This window comes from Aquarana catesbeiana, linkage group LG13 (assembly GCF_042186555.1).
Source record: "Aquarana catesbeiana isolate 2022-GZ linkage group LG13, ASM4218655v1, whole genome shotgun sequence".
Classification (NCBI taxonomy): domain Eukaryota; kingdom Metazoa; phylum Chordata; class Amphibia; order Anura; family Ranidae; genus Aquarana; species Aquarana catesbeiana.
The window spans coordinates 118837008-118861952 of record NC_133336.1 but is presented as its reverse complement, the minus strand read 5'-3'; the positions used below and the strand labels follow the sequence as shown (position 1 = coordinate 118861952).

Sequence of the window (24945 nt, the reverse complement as noted above, 5' to 3'; positions counted from 1 at the left end):
TTTAAAGTTTTTCATTTAGCTACTAAGTATATCTAAAGTAATCTTTTTTTATATAGAGAAGTTGATGGTTAAAGGGTTAATTTACCATTGTTTTTACATTTAAAAGGACCCCAGTATTTTATAAAACATGGTTTAGTGGAGCTGCCTTTAAATTAGACTCCAGTAGGCTGAGGGTGGCTTCCCCAAAGCCTGGCCAGAAATCTTCCGCAGAGAGATCAGAACTATCCGGTGCAGAGCCTAGGACACAAGAATCACTGGGCTTGTTCCCAGAATCTAAGGACAAGGGGGGAACAGCAGCACACTGCATGGTTGTGTTTTTGAGGTACAACACTCGTTCCTTAGATGCTGGGGTTAGCTACTTGTGCAGAACACAGCGGATCTGATGGAAGTTTTTATTTGGCCAGGCTTCTGGAAAGCCTCCTTTGGCCCACAAGGTTTTCATTTAACCACTTCCATACCGGGCCTATTCTGGCACTCCTCTCCTACATGTAAAAATAATTTTTTTTTTTTGCTAGAAAATTACTCAGAACCCCCAAACATTATAGATTTTTTTTTAGCAGACACCCTAGGGAATAAAATGGCGGTCATTGCAACTTTTTATCTCGTACGGTATTTGCGCAACAATTTTTCAGACGTGTTTAAAAAAATAAAAAAAAAAAGTTTCATCATTTAAAAAATAACAAAACAGTAAAGTTAGCCCATTTTTTTTATATAATGTGAAAGATGATGTTTTAAAATTGCGCACACTCATGGAATGATGCCAAACTTCAGTACTTAAAAATCTCCATAGGCGACGCTTTAAAATTTTTTACAGGTTACATGTTTAGAGCTACAGAGGAGGTCTAGTGCTAGAATTGTTGCTTGCGCTGTAATGCAAACGGCGATACCTCACGTGTGGTTTGAACGGCGTTTACATATGTGGGCGGGACTAACGTGTGCGTTCGCTTCAGAGTGCGAGCTACCGGGGACAGGGGCGTTTTTTTTTTTTTTTTTTTATTTTACTTTATTTTTTTATTTTTACTTTCTTTTACAACATTTTTTTTGATCACTTTTATTCCAATTACAAGGAATGTAAACATCCCTTGTAATAGGAATGGTGTGTGACAGGTCCTCTTTATGGAGAGATGCTGCGTCAGTAAGACCCCGCATTTCTCCTCCATGCTGGAAAGCATGAGATCGTAAAAAAAAAAAATTCATGATGCCATGCTTACCAGCCACGATCGCGGCTTTGTTTGCAACCGCGGCCCGGACGTTACGTCGCACCTGGGCCTCCAACGGTCACAGAGATGACCAGTCACTGGAAATCTCTATGCTCGTCATCCGGCGGGGGGGGGGGGGGGGGCGATTCTTTCTCCGGGTCCCTGATGGCACGGGAGAGCCCAGAGAAGCACCGGATGGCGGCGGGAGAGAGGGCATGTCCCCTCCCGTCGCCTCTAAGAACGATCAAGCGGCAGAAGTGCCGCTATAATCGTTCGGGACGTCATATGATGTCCTTGGGCGGGAAGTGGTTAAAGTAAGCACATTTTTCTCAACTGAACAATGTTTTTGTCTTTTAATACTGGTGCCCCTTTATTGCAAAGTAAATTTGATCTCTTCAAAGTGAAAGAATTCTTGTCTGTTGCTGTTTCGATGATAGCTCAAAACTTAAAATGCTCTCACACCTTCAGTCCTATGATCACCTGGACAAATATAGATGGTAAAGTTCTCCAGCAGGAATACAAACCACACTAAAACCTGACAGGGTTGTGGCTTTAGAAAAACAGTTTCCACTCCCATCAACAAATAATTCTTGATTTGTCTGTTCATTGAATATGTATGTTATAGATCAAAGTGCTAAAGTACATACATTTCCATTGTCCATTGAGGGACACAGGAATTCAGAAACTCTTGGGTTATACTGATGCCTACAGGTGTTTGGGACACTTGCAAACAGAAAAGTTGTAAGCCATCCCCTGTTTGACCCCTCTTCTTATCCAGCATGCCTCAGTTTTTTGCTACTGTATTAAGAGGTTGGGTGCCTTTTCTTGAGCGCTACAGAAAAGGTACCCAACCAAAGTTTCTTGCGTAGTCATATTTTTCCTCTGGGATCTTCCAAACAAGATTTTTTGCTACACTGCTGGTATTTTTTTCTCCGTGACTTCAGTCAACATTCCTTTTTACGCCACTGGTTGAGCTGGTATCTGCATAGCATTTTCTCAGTAATCGCTTTGAGGGTCGTACCTGGACCCTGCTGAACTGGATGTGCTGCATGTGCATGTTTTAGTGCTCTTTTTCCTGCCATTTATTCTAAAGCAAGCACATTCTTCTGCTGCTTCTGAAGCACCACAAAGGGTTTCCAATTTGTTTCCATTGCTCACCTGCAGGGATTTGGTCAACTCTGGCCGCCTGACATCCTCATCGGCACTAGCTCCCTGTGTTTGTGATTACTGTACATGAGGCCTCATTTCATGTTGAGTTTAGTTGATAACTTCTATGCAGTGCAACATGTTTTCCCAAATACACACAGAGGACAGTCCCGCTGTGGTTCTCGCGCCCTTTAATGAGGGCCAGCTTTTGGGAATTTTGCAGTCAAAACTCTTCTGAGGGCCCTTACACCTACAAGCTTCAACCAGATGGGGCCTAGTGTTGGTAAGTATTAGTAACCAATGGTTGAGGCTGAGGGTAAGGTCAAATTCTTGTGACCTTTATTAGTTGTCAGGGTAATTTCCCCTTCTTCTCAATGAGAGGCTAATGAGTATGGAGAAATTTCTCCCAACACTTTCACCTACTTTTATTGACTCTCTTGTAGAGCTGCACGATCGTTAAAAAATCATGATCTCGACTCAACCCCCCCTCACAATCTCTATGTAGAATTTCCCAATTCATTCATGTAACACCTGTAGAGTGTTCTCTGCTCACTCAGCTGTCAAAAGAAAAAAAAATGGGTAGCTTGCCAAGTTTTTCACAACATTGTCTGACTTTTCATCTTAGATCAAAGGAATGAACTTCTGTGTGTAAATAAGGGAAGTTTAACCACTTAAAGACCAAACCCTTTTTTGACACTTATTTCTTACAAAGTTAAAATTAGTATTTTTTGCTAGAAAATTACTTGGAATGTCAGTATTACATTGTATGTTGCGGTCAAAGTTGGGTATTACAACTGTAAGTTGCGGTCATTTAGGTGCCTATCTAATAGTTTCTTGAAACTACCAGTGCCCCCCGCTGAGACCTCCGCCTGTGGAACGGAATTCCACATCCTTGCCGCTCTTACAGTAAGGAACCCTCTACATAGTTGAAGGTTAAACCTCTTTTCTTCTAATTTTAATGAGTGGCCACGAGTCTTGTTAAACTCTCTTCTGCGAAAAAGTTTTATTCCTATTGTGGGGTCACCAGTACGGTATTTGTATATTGAAATCCTATCCCCTCTCAAGCGTCTCTTCTCTAGAGAGAATAAGTTCAGTGCTTGCAACCTTTCCTCATAACTAATGTCCTCCAGACCCTTTATTAGCTTTGTTGCCATTCTTTGTACTTGCTCCATTTTTAGTACATCCTCCCTGAGTACTGGTGCCCAGAAATGGACAGCATACTCTAGGTCCGGCCGGACCAGAGTCTTGTAGAGCAGGAGAATTATCGTTTTATCTCTGGAGTTGATCTCCTTTTTAATGCATGCCAATATTCTGCTTGCTTTGTTAGCAGCAGCTTGGCATTGCATGCCATTGCTGAGCCTATCATCAACTAGGACTCCCAGGTTCTTTTCCATCCTAGATTCCCCCAGAGGTTCTCCCCCCAGTGTATAGATTGCATTCATATTTTTGCCACCCAAATGCATTATTTTACATTTTTCTACATTGAACCTCATTTGCCATGTAGTTGCCCACCCCGTTATTTTGTTCAGATCTTTTTTGCAAGGATTCCACATCCTGCAGAGAAGTTATTGCCCTGTTTAGCTTAGTATCATCCGCAAATACAGAGATTGAACTGTTTACCCAATCCTCCAGGTCGTTTATGAATAAATTGAATAGGATTGGTCCCAGCACAGAACCCTGGGGGACCCCACTACCCACCCTTGACCATTCCGAATACTCCTCATTTATCACCACCCTCTGAACTCGCCCTTGTAGCCAATTTTCAATCCATGTACTATGGTCCATGCCAACGGACCTTATTTTGTACAGTAAGCGTTTATGGGGAACTGTGTCAAATGCTTTTGCAAAATCCAGATAAACCACGTCTACGGGCCTTCCTTTATTATATTTTTTTTAGCAGAGACCCTAGAGAATAAAATGGCGACTGTTGCAATATTTTATGTCACACTGTATTTGCGCAGCGGTCTTTCAAACGCAATTTTTTGGGAAAATCTTTTTTTTTACGTGAATGCACATAAGACTAAACAGTAAACTTAGCCCATTTTTTTTGTATAATGTAAAAGATGTTACGCCGAGAGAATCCTGATCTTTATTCTAAGCAAAAAAAATAGTGATTCTCAATTTAACCAGAATCGTGCAGCTCTACTCTAAACACCCACACAGTTCCTAGGAGCCAAGAAGTCCTTGTCATGACACTTCAGTCTCTTAGGGTGAATGAGATGGTCTCCTAATTGTATTCTGAGGGGACTCCACATGCAGGGGTGTTCCTGTACATGGGTTTTAAGCCTGGTTTTAAGCCTGGTTCCCCAGAACAGCTGGTTCCAGTCTCTTTGAGGGATCCTACTGCAAGTCTGTTCCTTAATCTGGACTCTGTGGTACATCTCCTAGGTGTTTAAGGAGCTTAACCTTAGGGGGAAGGTTAGGGAGTTCTACCTGTGATGGCATACATAACCTGGTTCCTTACATTGGACATTGCTGAGAGTACTGCTTTCAAACACAATGTCTACCTTAGACATGTGGTGTTATCATCTGACCCTCGTCCAATCTGTTTGCTAAAGAGAGAGCGAGAACCCTGTATTCGATTGGTGTGTCAGCTAACAGCACACCATGGAGTTCTGATGTCCCCCTGAGTCGCTACAAGTCTCAGGGGTTCTTTGGGCTTTCTATTGGGGTATTACAAGGTTCGGTTCTTAGTTCTCATGGATATCTTGTGTGAGACGGATTGCTAGGCAACCTCATTCTTTTCCTGATATCTCCCTTCTGTGACACCAAGAGTTGGGAATATGGGGCTGGGGCCTTTCGCTTGTTTTCCCTTGTGAACCTGTTCTCCTGGATTATTGCGTTACTCTCAGAATTCATGCCAGAACTCCATGCCAGGGCTTCCAATGATGTTTGCAGAACCACCGTCAGAACTTCCAATGGTACTTGCAGAAACCCTGCCAAGACTCCAAATGGTCCTTACAAAATCCAAGAAAGAATCTCCAACAGTACTTGCAGACTCCTTGCTAGGACTTTCCCCAGTAATAACGCTGGACATGTCCTCTGACCAGAAGGGTGTTTAAGCTCCAGCTTTTGCAGTGGCTGGTGCTGTGATTTCTCACCAACTACCCTGTTTCCCCGAAAATAAGACCTAGCGTGATTGTCAGTGATGGCTGCAATATAAGCCCTACCCCCCCAAATAAGCCCTACCCTGTTTCCCCGAAAATAAGCCCTACCCTGAAAATAAGAACTACAAGGACTTTAACTAGGGCTTATTTGGGGGGTAGGGCTTATATTGCAGCCATCACCGACAATCACGCTAGGTCTTATTTTCGGGGAAACAGAGTACCTGAGAGCTAAAGAGCTATCTTACTTGCCTGTCACTTCCTGCCTGCTTAGACCTCTGCTCGGACCTGATTTCTCTTTTTCCTGCCTTCTGCGACCCCTGCCTGAACTGGACTACTCTTCATCTGCAGCCCTGTGAATAGTCTCTGCACTGTAGCCTCTCTGTTCCCACCACCTTCTTGATGTAGTGATCCTTAGGGCTGCAACTTTGTCCGTTTGCAACAAAGTAAACCGGGACCACTGGGGTTCCTGGCCCATCTCCACCATCAGGAGCTCTAGTGAAAAATAACTGCCACTTAGATTTTGCTCTTTGCGTAATTTCACATCACCTCCCAGAGAGAACCTTAATATGAGGCTTACCTTAGGGTTCCTTCGTTGACCATTTTACTTTGTTGGTGTTTTTTTTTCCTTTACTTTATGGGATTGTTGCCCTTTTCCAATTGCTTTTGCCTCCTGCTAATGATAATGTTCCTTTAGGTAAAGTCATTCCACTTGGCAGTGATCTCTTCTGCCCTGGTCTGAGTATCGGGTTAGTCCTCTATGGCCTCCTGTGATGGTTGGCTATCTCCCTTGTTCCATAGAGAGCATCACCTCATCTGGTTCAGGTCCAGACATTGATTATTCTGGTAATTCTGTGTGGCAGATGGTTTCAGGCTCCTTCTGGGGTGGCTGTTGTCCAGCCATCATTTGGACTGATGTGCTTTTGGACATCTCAACAGTTTCTGAATTCCTATGTCCTTCAATGTACTATGGGGAAAATAAGATTTCTGTACTTAAAAATAAAATATTTTTTTGAGTCCACCCCTCTGTTTTTGCTTGCCCTGTTTAGTGCTTTCTTAAAAAAAAAAGGTATGCTGGGTAGAGGAGGAGTTATTTAGAGGCTAGCTTACATTGTTTCTGTTCGCCATTGTCCCAACCTTCTGTAGCCGCCAGTAAAACCAGACTGAATTTCTGAATCCCTGTGTCCTTCAATGGACAAGAAGTAAAAGATTTTATAGTAACAAAAATACTGTTAGAACCACCACTCTTGTCAAGTTTGATTTTGACTGGAAGTATGCCTTTTGTTTTCTCTAGCCTTTATTAATTAGCTGCTTCCTCATTTTCTTGTATATTTTTTTTTTATTATTTTATTACAGGTACTTGTATCCCTTCGAACTATGTCTATAAATGCTTTTATTATTTTTTTTTGTACTTCTTCTATAGGGAGTGGGGAATTGGTGGCATCACAAAGGAACTACTGCTTGTTGGCTTGCTCAGTGATGCAAGAGAATCCAGACTGCTTGGTTCAGGCCCAGGGCATCTCCTGCTTACAACAGCTACATATGTTTGCCCCTAAACATGTCAACCTGTCCAGCTTGGTGCCAACTTTGTGTGTAAGTGTTGCCATGTAGAGACCAATCAGTAATGATCAATATAAATTTACTTTTCTCCTTTCCCTTTTTTTAAAGCTCTGATGTCACCCTTTTTGAAATGTGAAATTTTTCTAAATAATAGTATCTTAGGAGGGGTAGCTTAGTGGCATTAGGGAACACAATTGGGATTTGATAAGGCTTTACTGTTGATTTGACTATATCAATCAGTATGACAAGAAGTAAAGTTTCAGCGCAGCTGCTGAGTTTGCTTACACATCTTGTACAGTACGTAGAATTTGTAATTGAGCACTGCTTTATTTCTTATTTGAACTGGCATTAAAAATTGTGAAAATAGAACCAAAAAAAGTTTAAGAGCATATTACATATTCCTTATCTAGGAACACACCACATGTTTTAGGCACATAGGTTTTCTCTTGAAATAAATGGAAACACATGAAAACACCCAAGCTTTGCATTGCACATAGATGGGCTTTTGGACATTTATGTGCGTTTTCATGCTTTTCTATTGCTTTTAGTTATAAACATACGTGCCTAAAAATACATGGATGTGTTTCCAGCTTGAACTTTTACAAAATATAAAGCTGCAATATGGAGTAGTCTTCTAATCCTTCTAAATAGCATATACTATTCTTTGTGCCAGATTTGTGTTATATACCAGGCTGGTAACATAAAGAGTAACCTAATAGAAGGGGAAACTTGAACTAGGCCCTGATGTGCTGTTATTAAATCTAGTTGTCCCTTCCTCACAGATCTGTCATTTTTATCTCCTGCAGGAGGTCTTGCTGGATAATTCTATTTTGGTATGTCACCTCCTTACCCAGTGTTTCTGCTGTGCCTTCTTGCATCCCTCTTCTTTGTACTGCAAACATATGCACCTTCCAGCTTTCAGAGCATTTAGTAGATTTTGGAGGCTAAATAGTGGAGAGGTGCTTATCTGCTGATAGTCTTGGAGAAAGATAGGGAGGTAATATGCACAGTGTTGTAGGATGTAACTAATCCCATGTGTAAGAGGAAATCAAAGGGGTTCTCTACCTTTAAGTTATTGTAAAGGCCATTGTGTAATTCTTGCCTAGTGATGTTGCCTTTTTTGTGATCCTTTTGTATATTTGTGGCAGCAAATGTATAAATTTGTGCTACCTCTACTTAATTCTGTTCTGTTGTGCTTTATAGAATGTATAATGTATAGAATTCTAGTTTGTCCAGATAATGGAGTCTTTGCTTAAGGCAGAGTCTTACTTACAACAACCTAACTTTTGTCCACCCCTGCTCCCATGGCAGCCTGTCACGTATCCACATGCCTATGCATTTGTTCTTGTCATCTCAGCTTCAGGGGAAAATCAGAGATCAGGCAGAGTCTCTGGCTATTTGGCACTGTCTGGAGGTCAGTCACTAGGCCCTTGCAGCGGAGTGTAGTTTTTTTTGTGCAGAGGGTAGGTATTTTTAACTTTTATTTTATCAGAATGGTAGGGTTATTTTAGCGATAGTAATGTTTTAAAATTTGTCAAAAGCACACAGGGAATCTAGAGAAAGAAATGACATATGAGAAAAAAAGTACACTCAGTGTTGGGCAATAGTTATCATCATCCTTATAGTAATATAACATCAAATTGTTCCTTTTATCAGGACTTTATCACGGCAACCAACATATACTACAAAATAGTTGATATAAAAGTATACATTTTATTATTCACAATTAAAAAGAACCTCCATGAGGCTCAAACATTTCATAACATTTTTTAGAATGACAGTCTGACATTAAGCACAATTGTTTGTTAGGTGGCAATACCTAATACCATATAAAACTGTACATCCCACCGGGTTTAGTAAAAGTTAATGTATGGAAAGGGAGATCCAATGCGTTTTGAGAATATCTTCATCAGGGATATATATCGCTGATAAAGATATTTTCGAAATGCGCTGATTTCCCTTTGCATACATTAACTGCTACTAAACCCAGTGTGATGTACAGTCTTATATGGTATTGGGTATCATCACCTAATAAACAATTGTGCTTAATGTCAGACTGTCATTCTAAAAAAAAATTAAGAAATGTTTGAGCCTCATGGAGAAATGACATATGAAGCAAAGGAAATAAGAAAGAGGTTTTTGGGAATTGAGTGAGGCACAAGACACGTGGAAGGAAAAATGATTAAATTGTTTAATTGGCATATAAACAAAGCATATCTCGTAAACATATGATACATGGTTGAGCATGAGTATTTTTATCTATATACTAGACGAGGGAATGAACCCAAGGATGAAGCAAACGTGTGTTGGTGCGCTCGCTTCTTCTTTGGGTTCATTCTCTCAGCTCCCAGGATAGACTTGCCTTGCAGATCCTGACTTGCAAAACTGCTTATCTAGAACAATTTATATGGAAGTACTCCAGGGAGATACAAATCTTGTATCCCCTTGCTCCTGCCTTGTTTCTTACTACCTGGGAAAAACATTAGATCCTATTTGGTACCTTTTTTCATTTTTTTTTTTTCAGTTATGCTATGCGTTTGCTCCTGATGAGTGGCGACCGGCTACGAAACGTGTCGAAGCTATCAATGTCATCATGTTCCCAACACATAGCTTGACCGCAACTGTGATTCATTTGTATCTTTATAACCCATTTGTATCCATTACTCAAAAAGCATTTGGCTTTTTATACTAATTACTTCCATGGGATACTATGCGATTTTAGATGCATGTATGCATATGCATATGTGTGTGTGTGTGTATATATATATATATATATATATATATATATATATATATATATATATATATAATGTATACTATCGTCTTGTGTATAGAGATAAAAATACTCATGCTCAACCATGTATCATATGTTTGAGATATGCTTTCTTTACTGTATATGCCAATTAAACATATTTTTTTATATAATTTTTCCTGCCGCGTGTCTTGTGCCTCACTCAAATTCTCAAAAACCCATTTCTTATTTCTGATTTAGGGATGGAGATGCATGATAGCATGCAGCTCATATAAAGTCCCCAAACCCCTTTTGCTTTCTATATGAAGCAAAGGTGTCACAAATGCAGTACAACGTATATGGTCTTAGAGATTTAAGTAATTTGAAGGTAGAGAACCCCTTTAAAAACGAATGACCCTTACCATGAAAACATTTATACTCTTCCAGATGTTTTAAACATGCTTTTTTTAAGAGCCTGCTTTTGTATGAAAAAGCACATTCTATTTTACTAGTCTTGTCTTTTTTCATTTGCATTTTGTGTGTAGTTTAATAATTGCAGTCTATAACCTGTTACACCCACCCTGCCAGTGCTTTGTTCATGCTTCGTGTAACCAGGAACCAATCCTCCTTCAATTGTATTGAAGTTGGAGGTTCTGGATCATGGCCACTGCTCTGTTTCCTGCTTTTGTGCATGTGACATAATATTTTCTGGAGTGTTTACACTGCCTGTTGCTTGACTCATTTTGATATATGCATTTGTTCATGCTGGTTGCATCTGTTTTGTGTATTTGCAATGTTCATGCTGTGCAGTTCTGATCTTCGCTGTATAATAACTTGTTTTCTAGCTCAATTTTCTGATGACACTGTTAACCTGAGTAATGATCCCCCTGGCTAAGTCCCCCAATTTAGAGAAACAAGAAATGTAGATTATAAGTGGCCCTTCCTTACCACAGTTTCTGAGTGTTTTCCTGTTTCATGGGGCAGGTGGCGAGAAAGTTGCTTCTTTGTTGAATCTATGTAATTGATGCAGCAGGATTACTACAAGCCTAGTGGTAGAGGCCTCTTTTCCTGCCAAAACCTTTGCAATCAGAGGTAGGCCTCACTGGAGGATGCTGAGTAGAAGAGACCTCTGGGGTGCTTCAATGGGACCTTTACTCACCTGAGTAGCTTGATTTTTATGCACAACCCAACACCTCCTATCCCTAAAACCTTTCTTGCCTAGGTGAGAGTGATGGGTTCCCATTTCCTCATCACATATCTCAGGTGATTGCAGGAGTAGGAATGTCTAGTGGGTGGAGCCGATGGTTGTAATTTGTGGGCCAGCTGCCTGATCCCAGAAGCAGCCAGCCAGCCAAAGAGGACCAAGATAAGGGCACAGGACCTGGGCTGTGATACCTGAGCAGCACGTCACAGCAAGACAACGCTGGATCTGCCTAGCAGTTAAATAAATGGATTGAGGACAACTCCTCTTAACAGGTAAGGGGTCTGTAAAAAAAAAAAACTGGGGTGACAGAAGTGTCTCTTTAAGGTTACATAGCACTGGAGAGACAAATATAAATATAAGTGTTGGTACTAATAACTTATGTCATCAGCTTTTGTTATCCTGCTGTTAGTTTCATACTTATATTCTCCCCAGACCTTTCCTCAAAGCATACAGAGTTGTGTCCAGAGATTGAAGCAAGGTGCTGGAGAGCATGGAATAATAGGATTTTTATAACAGCTTACCTGTAAAATCCTTTTCTTTTGAAGTACATCACGGGACACAGAGCCATAGTAATTACTAAGTGGGTTATAGGCCACCTTCAGATGCTGGCCACTGGCACACCATAAACAGGAAGTTACCTCCCTATATAACCCCTCCCATACTGGGAGTACCTCAGTTTTGTAGCAAAGCAATACACGTGTATACTAGAAAGAGGGGTGGGACCTCTGTGTCCCGTGATGTACTTCAAAAGAAAAGGATTTTACAGGTAAGCGGATATAAAAATCCTATTTTCTTTAATCGTGCATTACGGGACACAGAGCCATAGTAGTTACTATGTGGGATGTCCCATAGCAATGCCAACTGAGGGGAGGGAGACACAACAGAATTAGGGCAACATGAGACTAGAGGAGTTATACTGTTACCTGCAGCACACTACGCCCCAAAGGCGATGTCCTCATGCCTTTTTACATTCACCTGATAGAATCTGGTAAATGTATGGATTGAAGACCAAGTTGCGGCCTTGCAAATTTGAGCCATGGAGGCTTAGTGATGCACTGCCCACAGAGCACTAACAGCCCTAGAGGAGTGCGTTTTGATTTAAGAGGGAGGAATCTACCTCTTTAAACCATAAGCTTGAACGATTACTTGTTGAATCCATTTAGAAATAGTAGATTTTGATGCTGCCTATCCTCTTTTAGGACCTTCAGGCAATATGAACGAAACATCCGTTTTCCGAATCTGATCAGTCGCCTTTAAGTAGACTTTGACTGCTCTCACCACATCAAGCGAATTTAGTGATTTTTCTTCCATAGAACAGGGTTCTGGAAAAAAAGGTAGAACAATATTCTGGTTTAGATAAAACCCTGATACTACCTTCGGTAAAAAGTTAGGATGAGGACGCAATACTACCTTATACCTGTGAATAATAATAATATGGCTCTTTACAAGAAAGAGCAGCCAACTCTGATACCCTTCTTGCAGAAGATATGGTTACCAGAAAAACTAGTTTCCTTGTCAAAAAAAGGACCAAGGGAATATGTCGTATCGGCTCAAAAAAAGCTGTTTTTGTAATGCCGACAGAACTAAATTCAAGTGCCAAGGGTTCAGGGGTGACCTAACCGGAGGATTAAGCTGCGTTACTCTCTGAATAAAGCTACGAACCAGAGAATGCGAAGCAAGTGGTCGTTGAAAAAAATAAAGGTAAGTCCGAGACCTGTCCTTTTGAAAGTACTCAAGGCCAGCTTTATTTCTAACCCCATCTGCAGAAGGTCAAGGATTCTACCTCTGACCTATTTCCTGGGGTGCCAACCCCTGGTTTCATACCAGAAGACATATGCTTTCCAGACTCCATAATATATGATCTTCTGGGCCACAAGAATCACCGACTTCCCTTCCTGCTTGATCCTGCGAAGAAGTTGTGGATGCAGGCAGAAAAGGAGGAAATGCATAAAACAGTAAAACTGAATCCACGGGAACACCAAGGCACCTGTTCCGCATGCTAGGGGATCCTTTGTTCTTAACACAAAGTTGATAATCTCTTGTTGAACCTGGACGCAAACAGATCCACGTCTGGAATCCCCCATCTATGACCTATTGTCAGAAGATATTGGGGTGAAGGAACCATTCTCCCGGGAACAACTGCTGGCAACTCAAATAGACCGCCTGCCAATTTTCTATTCCTAGAATGAAAAACTGCCAATAGGCACTGGTACTTTGTTTTCTGTCCAAGATAGGATATGATTCACCTCTCTCTGGGCCGCACAACTTCTTATGCCCTCTTGGTGATTGATATAGGCCACTGCTGTGGCATTGTCGGATTGGATCCTGACAGGGCAGCTCCGCAAATTAAACATCCAGGCCCTCAGGACCAAGCGCTCTGTTCAAATCTGTAGAATGTTAATGGGCAAGGTCATTTCTGATCTGGACCACTTCTCTTGGACAGTTCTCTCTTTCAGGACTGCACCCCAAACTAAAAAAAAAAAAAAAAAAAAAGGTTGGCGTATGTTGTTACCGCTTCCCAGGTAACTGTAGGAAGGATTTTTCCCTTTGCAGTTTTTTTGGTTATTAACCATAAACTGAGGCTCCGGCGCACCTTTGGAGTCAGACACATTGAAAAATCTAGAGCTTGAACCCTCTTGTTCCAAGCCGATAAGATACCGTTTTGCAGCCTCGAATGAAGCCACCATCTTTCCCTCATGCAAGCTGAATAGAAGAATTCATCTTGCCTCGACCACTTTAATCAGTTCCTTTATGGCGCTGATCTTTGCCTGGGGCAAGAATACCCTTTTCTGGGTGTATCTATAAACAGACCCAAGTATTTTAATCTCCTTAATGGCTTTAAGGAAGATTTCTCTAGGTTGAGAATTCAACCTAGGTATTCCAGGTAGTTGAATGTGGTGACCATACTTTGGTCTAAGCGGGCTACCGACTGGTCTATCAAGAGCTGATCGTCTAGGTAAACTATAATCGTCATACCTTGGGCCCTTGGTCTGGCTAAAGGAGGAGCCAAAACCTTTGTAAACATTCAAGGTGCAGTAGCTAGACCGAAATCAGAGCTACAAACTGAAAACAAAGTTTTTCGACCTTTTTAAAAAGTAAATATTTCTAGTGAGCGGGGAATATGCCCATGGAGGTATGCACCCTTGACGTTGATCGACGTAAAAAGTTCTCCTCCTTGTAAGATGGAGATAACTGATTGGATTGTCTCCATGCAAAAAAGAGTGGATATTCAGGAATCGGTTAAGATTCCTGAGATCCAAAATGGGTTTGACATCTCCATTCGATTTTGCAATGAAAAACGGTTTGAATAAAACCTCAACTCCAGCTCTTTCATGGGGACCAGCATGACCACTCTTTGCTAAAGTATGATCCAGTTCTAGAAGAGAGACTTCTATTTCTCTGGATCTTAGGATTGTACTCTAGAGCTATTGAAGAAGCCACCCATCTGTCTCGACATTCTCTCTGCCAGACCCTTGAACTGCAGGAGTCTTTCCCCCCTGAGTGAGCGGGAGCGCCCCCTCATAAGGAGGCTTTAGTTTCTTTTGTCCCTGAGGACCACCTCTTGAACTTGACGGCGGAAGCTGTCGTGACTGCCTGGAGGCTGATGCCCCTGGCACTGGAGAAGGAGCTTGTTTAAATAAAATACATTTACTCCTTTTCTTAAATGGCAAAGGGGTACCTTTCCAATAGAAATTCTTTGGATGAATTATCCATGATATCCCAAACAGCTGTTCACTGCAAAAAGGAAAACCAGCCAGGAGTGTTTTTTTTTTGGGTTTTTTTTGTATATATGAAGCTTCGGCTGACCAATTTTTCAACCATAGTATTCTATACATATGTACCAGACCAGCGAAAGGCGTGAGGCCTGAAGATAGAATCTCTCATAGCGTCTATTGCCAACATAAAGCTACTAGGAGCTTGCCAGAACCTGGGCCTGCTGAACAGGGATAACTTTGAGCACCTGTTTAAAACGGGTCTCTCAAGGATTTGACATATACCAATTACTGTCAGCACAGGCTGAAACATTCAACCTGTCACGAAAACAATAATGTTTTTTTGTGTTTTTTTTTTTTTAAGGAATTCCAACTTTTTATCCGTTGGATCCCTAAGTATTTGAGCATTGTCTGCCGGACAGGTCAAACTTTTAATCAGAAGATATAGCAGCGTCAATTGCTGGTATCTTCCACCTTTAGAAAGTTTTGTTTTGTTTTGTTTTTTTTCCATAGGATAAAGTGTGAAAAACTTTAGGAGGGAAAAATGCTTATCTGGGTGATCCCACTCAGAATACATGAACTTTCCCAACAATGAATGGACAGGAAAGGCATGCACAGCTTTGAGGAGGCTTTAGCAAACCCAAAACAAGAAGTGGACACTCAGTTAAGGGTAGCAAAAAATGTGGAGCGGACCAATTCAGTAAGAAATTGCACCCACAAGGTGAAGCTGATCTTCCGCATATGACCCTTCAGAAGAGGAGTCATCAGCCTGTTCAAGGTCCCCTGAGAGAAAACATCTTCTCCCGCCCCCAGAGCCTCAGTTTGAGGGTCCAAGGGTAATGGAATGGAATCTGTCGCATTTTATCCCAATCTGGGATGCGATTAAAGTCGCTAACCTTTTTCCCATCCTATCATGGCTGAGAAAAAACCTTTTTAGAAATATAGGCAGGAGCTGCAGTGTTGTAAACAGTTGCAAACATTCAATGGCCCCTGAAGACTCACTCTGACCAGCCACCCCCCTCTCAGGGGAGGATGCCATTGCAGAGATAAGTTTTAGGCTTTCAGAGCTTGAGGGAGATCCCTTTAGCCCTCTTTTGGGGTGTTCCGACCATAGCCGATGCACAAAGCAAAGGTACTACTAGAAGGATCGCATCCACTGCTTGAGCAACAGTCCAGCCACTGCCGCTGCTATTAATGCTCAGCCTGATGCGAATAGTAATTGTGTCAAAATAGGAATGCCTGTAAATAGGAATGCCTGTGTCACCAAACCTCTTTCATTCCCCTCTTTTCTCTTGTGTCCCTGCGACAACTTGCAGCCAGCATAAATGGATTTTATTTAAAAAACATACTCCCGCGCTGGAGGTTGGAGGACACCAACGCCACGCTAAGCCCCGCCCCCACCCCGCATCGCCCCCCCTCTTCTTTTTTTCAAAAGAGAGCTTTCCCGCACGAGCGCGGGCCTCCGATCCAATGAGATCGGCTTGTGTATGAGGGAGGGATGCGAGAAGGAAATCTGAGAGCCGCCACCGTGCAGGGGCGCTTGGAAGAAAATCGCTGATCATTTTAGCTCTCCCCTTCCCTGTGAAGAGGGGAAGAGCTTAGCCCAGGTGGGGGGTGTCTGGTGGAAGCAAACCCCCTCCCCTCCAAATTCCCTGGAGGTCTGAGCTGCCCGCCGGAGGAAAAGAGCCTGCTGCTTCCTAATACAGCGTGATCTCTGAGGAAACCATGAGAAGGTATGTGCTCCATACAGCCCCCAGTGGTGACACTTAGGCATGGCAACATTTACCTTTTTTTTTAAAGGAGTCATTTCATAAAATATTTACCTTTCCGCCGCAGGGTTTTCTGTGGTAAAACCAACAGACCCAATCTTCACCCTGTTCCGTTAACAAACCTTCAGGAAGAGGGGACCCGCGGGGAACCCACACTCTTGGACCTGTAACAGCACCCCGCCAGTAAAACTTTATGGCTTAAAATACCAGAGTACTGGATCCCGGGGTCCAGCTCTCTAAAAAGAGAAGCATTACAGGTACAGTTTCAGGTTGCAGGTAGGTTTCTTCCGCCACGAGGCCCGGGTACCATTCGACTCGCCTAAAAGACACTTTGAATGGACCCGGCTGCATAGCTAGCAAGGATTGCTCCAGTGGAGCACAGCACATCTTCACTCGTGACCAACACCTTAGACACTGGCAAAAAAACTGAGGTATTTCCGATTTGGGAGGGGTTATATAGGGAGGCAACTTCCTGTTCAGGGTGTGCTAGTTTCCAGCACCTGAAGGTGGCCTATAACCCACATAGTAATTACTATGGCTCTGTGTCCCGAGATGTACGATTAAAGAAAGTGTAACTTTTATATGTCCAAGTTAGATTTTTTTTTTTTTTTAATACAGCTTGCCAGGTGCTGTTTCAGATCCAGATTTCCAGTGAGTAGACTGATGCTTCAGGTGTACTTTCAATCATCTGTCCACCCTTCATTCATAAACCGCTTTCCATTCATAAGAGCTGTAGTAAGGCTTCTATGAATTTTCTCTGACAGTAAAAAAATGTACAGTTACTTGAAGAGCTTGTTTGCTTCTAGATTTGGCACTTTGGCTCAAAAAATCTAATAATAGCTATAGACAGGTCAATTTGTTGCAATATACAACTAACAATCTTTATCAATTTGATAGTAAAAGAACACCACAACATATTGTGTAACCATTTTATGTGAGTTGTACAATTTTGGAATAATTTTGTTGTTATCCATGTTCTTTATTTTCACTGATTTTCATTGTTTTAAATGGCTGAACAATAACTTGAAGAAAACCTGAAGTAAAGATGTTAACTTCCATTGTCTTTGCTTGTTGCCTGAATGTCAGTGCTTTCTAATTTACAGTGGATATAAAAAGTCTACACACCCCTGTTAAAAAGTCAGGTTTCTGTGCTGTAAAAAAATCATTACATAAATAATTTCAGAACTTTTTCCACCTTTTTAATGTGACCTATAAACTGTAAAACTAAATTGAAAAACAAACTGAAATATTTTAGGGGGAGAGTAAAAATAAAAAATGAAAATAACGTGGTTGCATAAGTGTGCACAACCTCTCATATCTAGGGATGTAGCTGTGTTCAGAATTAAGCAGCCACATTCAAACTCATGTTAAATAGGAGTCAGAACACACCTGCCGTCATTTAAAGTGCCTCCGATTAACCCCAAATAAAGTTTCAGCTGTTCCAGTAGGTCTTTCATGACATTTTCTTAGTCGCATTCTATAGCAAAAGCCATGGTCCGCAGAGAGATTCCAAAGCATCAGAAGGATCTCATTGTTAAAAGAGAACAGTCATTAGAAGGGTACAAAAGAATTTCCAATGCATTAGATATACCATGGAACACAGTAAAGACCGTAATCGTCAAGAAAATATGGCACAACAGTGACATTATCAAGAACTCAAAGTCCTTCCAAAATTGATGAAAAGTCGTGAAGTAAACTGGTCAGGGAGGCTGCCAAGAGGCCTACAGCAACATTAAAGGAGTTGCAGGAATATCTGGAAAATACTGGCTCTGTGGTGCACAGCAATCTCTCGTATTCTTCACGTCTGGGCTGTGGAGTAGAGTGGCAAGACGGAAGCCTTTTCTTATGAAGAAAAACATCCAAGCCTGGCTAAATTTTTTCAAAAACATATCTGAAGTCTCACAAAAGCATGTGAGAAAATGTGTTATGGTCTGATGAAACCAAGGTTGAACTTTTTGGCTATAATTCCAAAAGATATGTTTGGCGCAAAACCAACATTGCACATCACCAAAAGAACACCATACCCACAGTGAAGCATGGTGGTGGCAGCATCATGCTTTGGGGCTGTTTTTCTTCAGCTGGAACAGGGTTCTTAGTCAAGGTAGAGGGAATTATGAACCGTTCCAAATACCAGTCAAGATTGGCACAAAACCTTCAGTGCTGAAAAGCTGAACATGAAAAGGAACTTCATCTTTCAGCATGACAACGACCTAAAGCATACATCCAAATCGACAAAGAAATGGCTTCACCAGAAGATTAAAGTTTTGGAATGGCCCAGACCTGAATCCGATTGAAAATCTGTGGGATCATCACGTGGGATCTGAAAAGGGCTGTGCACAGGAGATGCAATCTGACAGATTTGGAGTGTTTTTGTAAAGAAGAGTGGGCAAATATTGCCAAATCAAGATGTGCCATGCTGATAGACTCATACCCAAAAGACTGAGTGCTGTAATAAAATCAAAAGGTGCTTCAACAAAGTATCAGTTTAAGGATGTGCACACTTATGCAACCATATTATTTTAATTTTTTTATTTTTACTTCCCTCCATCTAAAAGATTTCAATTTGTTGTTCAATTAAGTTGTACAGGTTATAGGTCACATTAAAGGTCACATTAAAGGGAAAAGTTCTGAAATTATTCATCTTTGTCTCTTTTTTTTTTTTTTTTTTTTTTTACATCACAGAAACTTTTTTAATAGACATTTTAACAGGGGTGTGTGGACTTCTTATATCTACTGTAGTTACATGGAACAGGTATGCATATGTGAAGTCCAAACACCTGAAATACATACTTGTTCCAGGTCAGAGCATTGGAAAGCCATTGAACAAGAATGCAGGCACCTGAGTTTTCAGCCCAGTTCACACCTGATCGTATTTCTGTTTTAAGATTGAAGCTCAAAAGCTCAACGAGCCAAATCCCATTAATTTCAGTGGCTCCTGTTCACATCTGAGCATTCTGTCACCTGAAGCAAAACACTGGTTGCTCAAATAAGTACATGAGCTCCTTTTTGGCAGATTAGAGGCAGACTGGGCCTCAAAGACGTCAACTGGACCATCTTAAGTTGTGCGACATGAGCATTTTACGTTTTCTGCTCAAACAGCTGCTCTTCACCCCTAACCTCCTCTACCTTTCCTCCCCTAGTGCTTTCTTTTGGCTAAATAAAAATGCCTGAAGATGCAAAATGCTTATAAAAAACTTCTAAAACATTTGTAATACACTTCTAAAAATTCACAAAAACTCTCATATAAAAACTCCTGAAAGCCTCTCTGTCCAGTTGTGAACGCAGCCTTTAAGGGAGCAGTTTGGAAATAAAGCTTTCTGATTTTGCTTGGCATAGGGTTTCTTTTGGATGTTTTGAGGTCTGCAGTCAGTTTGATTGACCACAGGCCCAGTTTTTATTCCTGTCCTAGGTGGTATACATAAATACCAGTTAGTATTTCTTTGTGTTGTGAAACTAAAATTGGAGTGACCAGAAAAACTGTACACAAACGTTCAAAAAGCATTCCTGTGGTATATGAGCCCAGGGCACCATAGCTGTGTGTGTGTATGTATAATGAAAATTATGAAGACCTAATCCTCTTCCAATCAACTGAATTCTAATACCGATCTTTGTTGTAGTGGGCATGTAGCCTTGTTCTGATGACAATTGTCTCTCTGGTATTCCTTCTGAGGCAGAGTAGATTTAGCATATTTCTTTTGCCAGCTTACCGAAGCAGAGCAGGTACTCCTAAACATTGGCATTGGTGTCATAAATGGGTAAAGGCACTCTGGCCCCACTAACTTATCCTGGTTTCAAATTCCTTTTTTAATATAGTTTATCCTCCTGACCTTATCACGATAGTTCTGCATACTATTCAACATAAGCTGCTGCTAACAAAGCAAACAGAATATTGGCATGCATTAAAAAGGGGATTAATTCCAGCGATAAAACGATAAGTCTCCCGCTCTACAAGACTCTGGTCCAGCCGCATCTAGAGTAAGCTGTCCAGTTATGGGCACCAGTCCTCAGGAAGGATGTACTGGAAATAGAGCGAGTACCAGGAAGAGCAACAAAGCTAATAAAGTGTCTGGAGGAGGTTAGTTATAAGGAAAGGTTGCGAGCACTGAACTTATTCTCTCTGGAGAAGAGATGCTTGAGAGGGGATATGATTTAAATTTACAAATACAGTACTGGTGACCCCACAATAGGGATAAAACTTTTTCGCGAAATGGAGTTTAACAAGACACGTGGCCGCTCATTAAAATTAGAACAATAGAGGTTTAACCTTAAACTACGTAGAGGGTTCTTTACTGTGAGAGCGGCAAGGATGTGGAATTCCCTTCCACAGGCGGTGGTCTCTGCGGGGGGCATCGATAGTTTCAAGAAACTATTAGATAAGCACCTGAATGACCACAACATACAGGGATATACAAGGTAATACTGACAAATAATCATACGCATAGGTTGTACTTGTGTCTTTTTTCGACTTCATCTACTATGTAAATATATCTAACTATGTAACACTGAGCATAATTTCACTTCTCCCTACCCCACAACATCCTCTTCCCTTCAAGTGTGGATTCTTTACTTTTGTGTTTTTCAGATCAGCCATAAAACCCTACAGAATCCTCTTTCACTTTGCCTCTTCTTCTGCTGGTGGGTTGTACTCAACCATGCGGAGAGGTCACTGGACTAGAATCTGTGATGACACCCTGCACTCACAGGATGTCCTTAGTCATCAAAGTTGTATATTTGCCACAATTAAAGTGGTTGTAAAGGCAGAAGGTGTTTTACCTTCCTTCACTCTATGCAGGAAGGTTAAAAAAAACGTCTGCATGCAGCTCTTCCTGCAGCCCCTCTTAAATACATACCTGAGCCCGATCTCGATCCAGCAATTTGCACAAGAGCTGAGGCTTTCTCTCTCCTCATCATTGCCAGTGCTGTCAGTCAGAGCTGGTGATGAGGGAATGGGGGGGACAGGGCAGGGCCCCCGTTCTGTGTGTCTTATGGACACACAGAGTAGGGCTCGGGAGCGGGCATGCACAAGTGTCCCCATCAGAGGCATATCTAGTGAAAATGACGCTTATGGCAAGTACTAAAACTGCGCCCCTGTCAAAACATTTGAAACCCATCCTTCAGATAACCTTAACAAAAAAAAAAACATCTAACAAAATGACAAGTCAAGCTCTTTCATCTTTCAATTAACAAATGTATGGATTTGCACTACATAAAAACTACAACTGCACCTTCCTTACTTTCACTGATGCAAACTGGTCTATGATGTGCTCAAAGTCATTTTTTTTCAGCCACACAATGGCTCGCAGGCACATACTGATACAAAATTCACTGATGATGCCAACACACTGGCACACTCATTAAAATACATTGGTGCACACAGGAACTCATACAAAAACAATGACACGCACTCAATGCACACACATAATCGTTAACATACACACCTGTATGATGTACAGTCAGGTCCATAACTATTGGGACATCGACACAATTCTAATCTTTTTGGCTCTATACACCACCACAATGGATTTGAAATGAAACAAACAAGATGTGCTTTAACTGCAGACTTTCAGCTTTAATTTGAGGGTATTACATCCAAATCAGGTGAACGGTGTAGGAATTACAACAGTTTGTATATGTGCCTCCCACTTTTTAAGGGACCAAAAGTAATGGGACAGATTAACAATCAGCTATCAAACTTTCACTTTTTAATACTTGGTTGCAAATCCTTTGCAGTCAAGTACAGCCTGAAGTCTGGAATGCATAGTCATCACCAGACACTGGGTTTCATCCCTGGTGATGCTCTGCCAGTCCTCTACTGCAACTGTCTTCAGTTCCTGCATGTTCTTGGGGCATTTGCCCTTCAGTTTTGCCTTCAGCAAGTGAAATGCATGCTCAATCGGATTCAGGTCAGGTGATTGACTTGCATAACATTCTACTTCTTTCCCTTAAAAAACTCTTTGGTTGCTTTCGCAGTATGCTTCGGGTCATTGTCCATCTGCACTGTGAAGCGCCGTCCAATGAGTTCTGAAGCATTTTGCTGAATATGAGCAGATAATATTGCCCGAAACACTTCAGAATTCATCCTGCTGCTTTTGTCAGCAGTCACATCATCAATAAATACAAAAGAACCAGTTCCATTGGCAGCCATACATGCCTACGCCATGACACTACCACCACCATGCTTCACTGATGAGGTGGTATGCTTTGGATCATGAGCAGTTCCTTTCCTTCTCCATACTCTTCTCTTCCCATCACTCTGGTACAAGTTGATCTTGGTCTCATCTGTCCATAGGATGTTGTTCCAAAGCTGTGAAGGCTTTTTTAGATGATGTTTGGCTAACTCTAATCTGGCCTATCTGTTTTTGAGGTTCACCAATGGTTTACACCTTGTGGTGAACCCTCTGTATTCACTCTGGTGAAGTCTTCTCTTGATCGTTGACTTTGACACACATACACCTACCTCATGGAGAGTGTTCTTGATCAGGCCAACTGTTGTGAAGGGTGTTTCCTTCACTAGGGAAAGAATTCTTCGGTCATCCACCACAGTTATTTTCCGTGGTCTTCCGGGTCTTTTGGTGTTGCTGGGCTCACCGGTGTGTTCTTTCTTTTTAAGGATGTTCCAAATAGTTTATTTGGCCACACCTAATGTTTTTGCTATCACTCTAATGGGTTTATTTTGTTTTTTCAGCCTAATAATGGCTTGCTTCACTGATAATGACAGCTCTTTGGATCTCATATTGAGAGTTGACAGCAACAGATTCCAAATGCAAATAGCACACTTCAAATGAACTCTGGACATTTTATCTGCTCCTTGTAAATTGGATAATGAGGGAATAACACACACCTGGCCATGGAACAGCTGAGCAGCCAATTGTCCCATTACTTTTGGTCCCTTAAAAAGTGGGAGGCACATATACAAACTGTTGTAATTCCTACATTGTTCACCTGATTTGCATGTAAATACCCTCAAATTAAAGGGGAAAGTCTGCCGTTAAAGCACATCTTGTTCGTTTCATTTCAAATCCATTGTGGTGGTGTATAGAGCCAAAAAGATTAGAATTGTGTCGATGTCCCAATATTTATGGACCTGACTGTAGGTGTAAGTGCGTATATGTGTGTGTGTGTGTGTATTTAAAGTGTGTGTGTATGTATGTATGTGTGTGTTTATGTGTATATATATATATATATATATATATATATTTATTATAAATACAGGAGATGGTCAGGCTGTGGACATGATACAGGAGCTCAAAGACTGCAGTTTCTAGCTTACTAACATTTCTATTTTCCAAGCACAGTTAGTAAGATTATAATGGTTAAAAAGTCTGAAGATCCAAGCCTGACCAGACTAAATCCTGAAAGGCAATATAACAACAAACAAATCATGCAGAGCACACAGGACTCTGGCACTAAGAGCTAGCTCTCCAGAAACAGCTGCAAATCATCAGGAATACTGTGTCACACTCTTGCAGCGTCTTCCGTCTTCCGAAAGTCTAATCATCAGTGTGCTCACCCGTCCTGTGTGCAGTGTAAATGGATAAAGAGAAGAGCGAGGGAATAATTTCCTAACCAGTGTGAGTGCTGACTGATCTGCATACAGGACGGGCGAGCTGCTGCTGCTTAGACTTCTGCAGCTGTGAGAGAGAGAGACCCGTCTCCTGGTATCACCTTAGCCATGAGCACTCCATTCTCATTAGGTGTCACATAAACAACGGGAGCTCCTCCTGGTATCAGCTCTGTAATGAGCTTTCACCTGCTCCTGTTCTCACCTTACCTATGATCTCCCTCCCCCGGTCAGCCTGTATCACTCACCTGTTCTGCTTGATGGTGTCCTTCAGTGCAGCCTAGGCCATGGCGATCCCCCCTCCTCCCGTGCACGTTGCTGAGGCTCCCGGAGAGCGGATGACAGACACCTCCGAGCTCTGCGCCCTCAGGACTGAGGGAACCAACACCACCGGCAGCCATCTCTCTTGTCATGTAATGGCAGTTGGCAGTCAGCTGACACCTCTGTGGGCGGAGCCTTCTGTACCCCAGGCACTCATTGGCCATGATGACCCTGGTATCTCCTTAGCTAGTAGCTGGCTGCTACATCCCTCCCGCATACTGTGTGTGCGGCGCCGGGTGACAGCGGAGCGGTTCAAGTTTTTTTTAGGGGGGGCATCGGACACCTCGGCCTAGTTTTGCCCCTGGCCAAAAATGATTTTTCAGGAAACTACCTGGGACAGCCACAGGTCCAAAATCCGGGAATGTCCCGACCAAAATTGTGACTGTTGCTGGCAAGTATGTGGTAAGTGCCTTGCTGCCCGGCCACTCACGAGCGCCCCCTTCACATGGCGCCCATGCCACTTGTCATATCTGCCATACCCTGGATACGCCACTGGCCACTATAGCAAAGGCTTGCTATAGGGGCACTCAGTGGGGGGGGGGGGGGCAGGAGCGCTGGCAGGGAACCCGAGAAGAAGAAGATCATGGGTTGCTGTGTGCAAAACCATTGCACAGAGCAGCTAAGTATAACATGTTTT

General features: G+C 41.9%; 1 protein-coding gene across 2 annotated transcripts in view; it reads left to right on the top strand.

The window, feature by feature from the left end:
- The window catches only part of HEATR5A (HEAT repeat containing 5A), a 238349-nt gene that overhangs the window by 137378 nt on the left and 76026 nt on the right, over window positions 1-24945 (top strand). Inside the window, exons 20-21 of one of the 2 annotated variants that reach the window (XM_073609189.1) lie at window positions 6873-7042; window positions 7816-7842. In XM_073609189.1, the coding sequence (XP_073465290.1) occupies window positions 6873-7042; window positions 7816-7842 (197 nt within the window). The remainder of the gene's footprint in view (window positions 1-6872; window positions 7043-7815; window positions 7843-24945) is intronic. The other variant, XM_073609190.1, reaches the window with a different exon arrangement.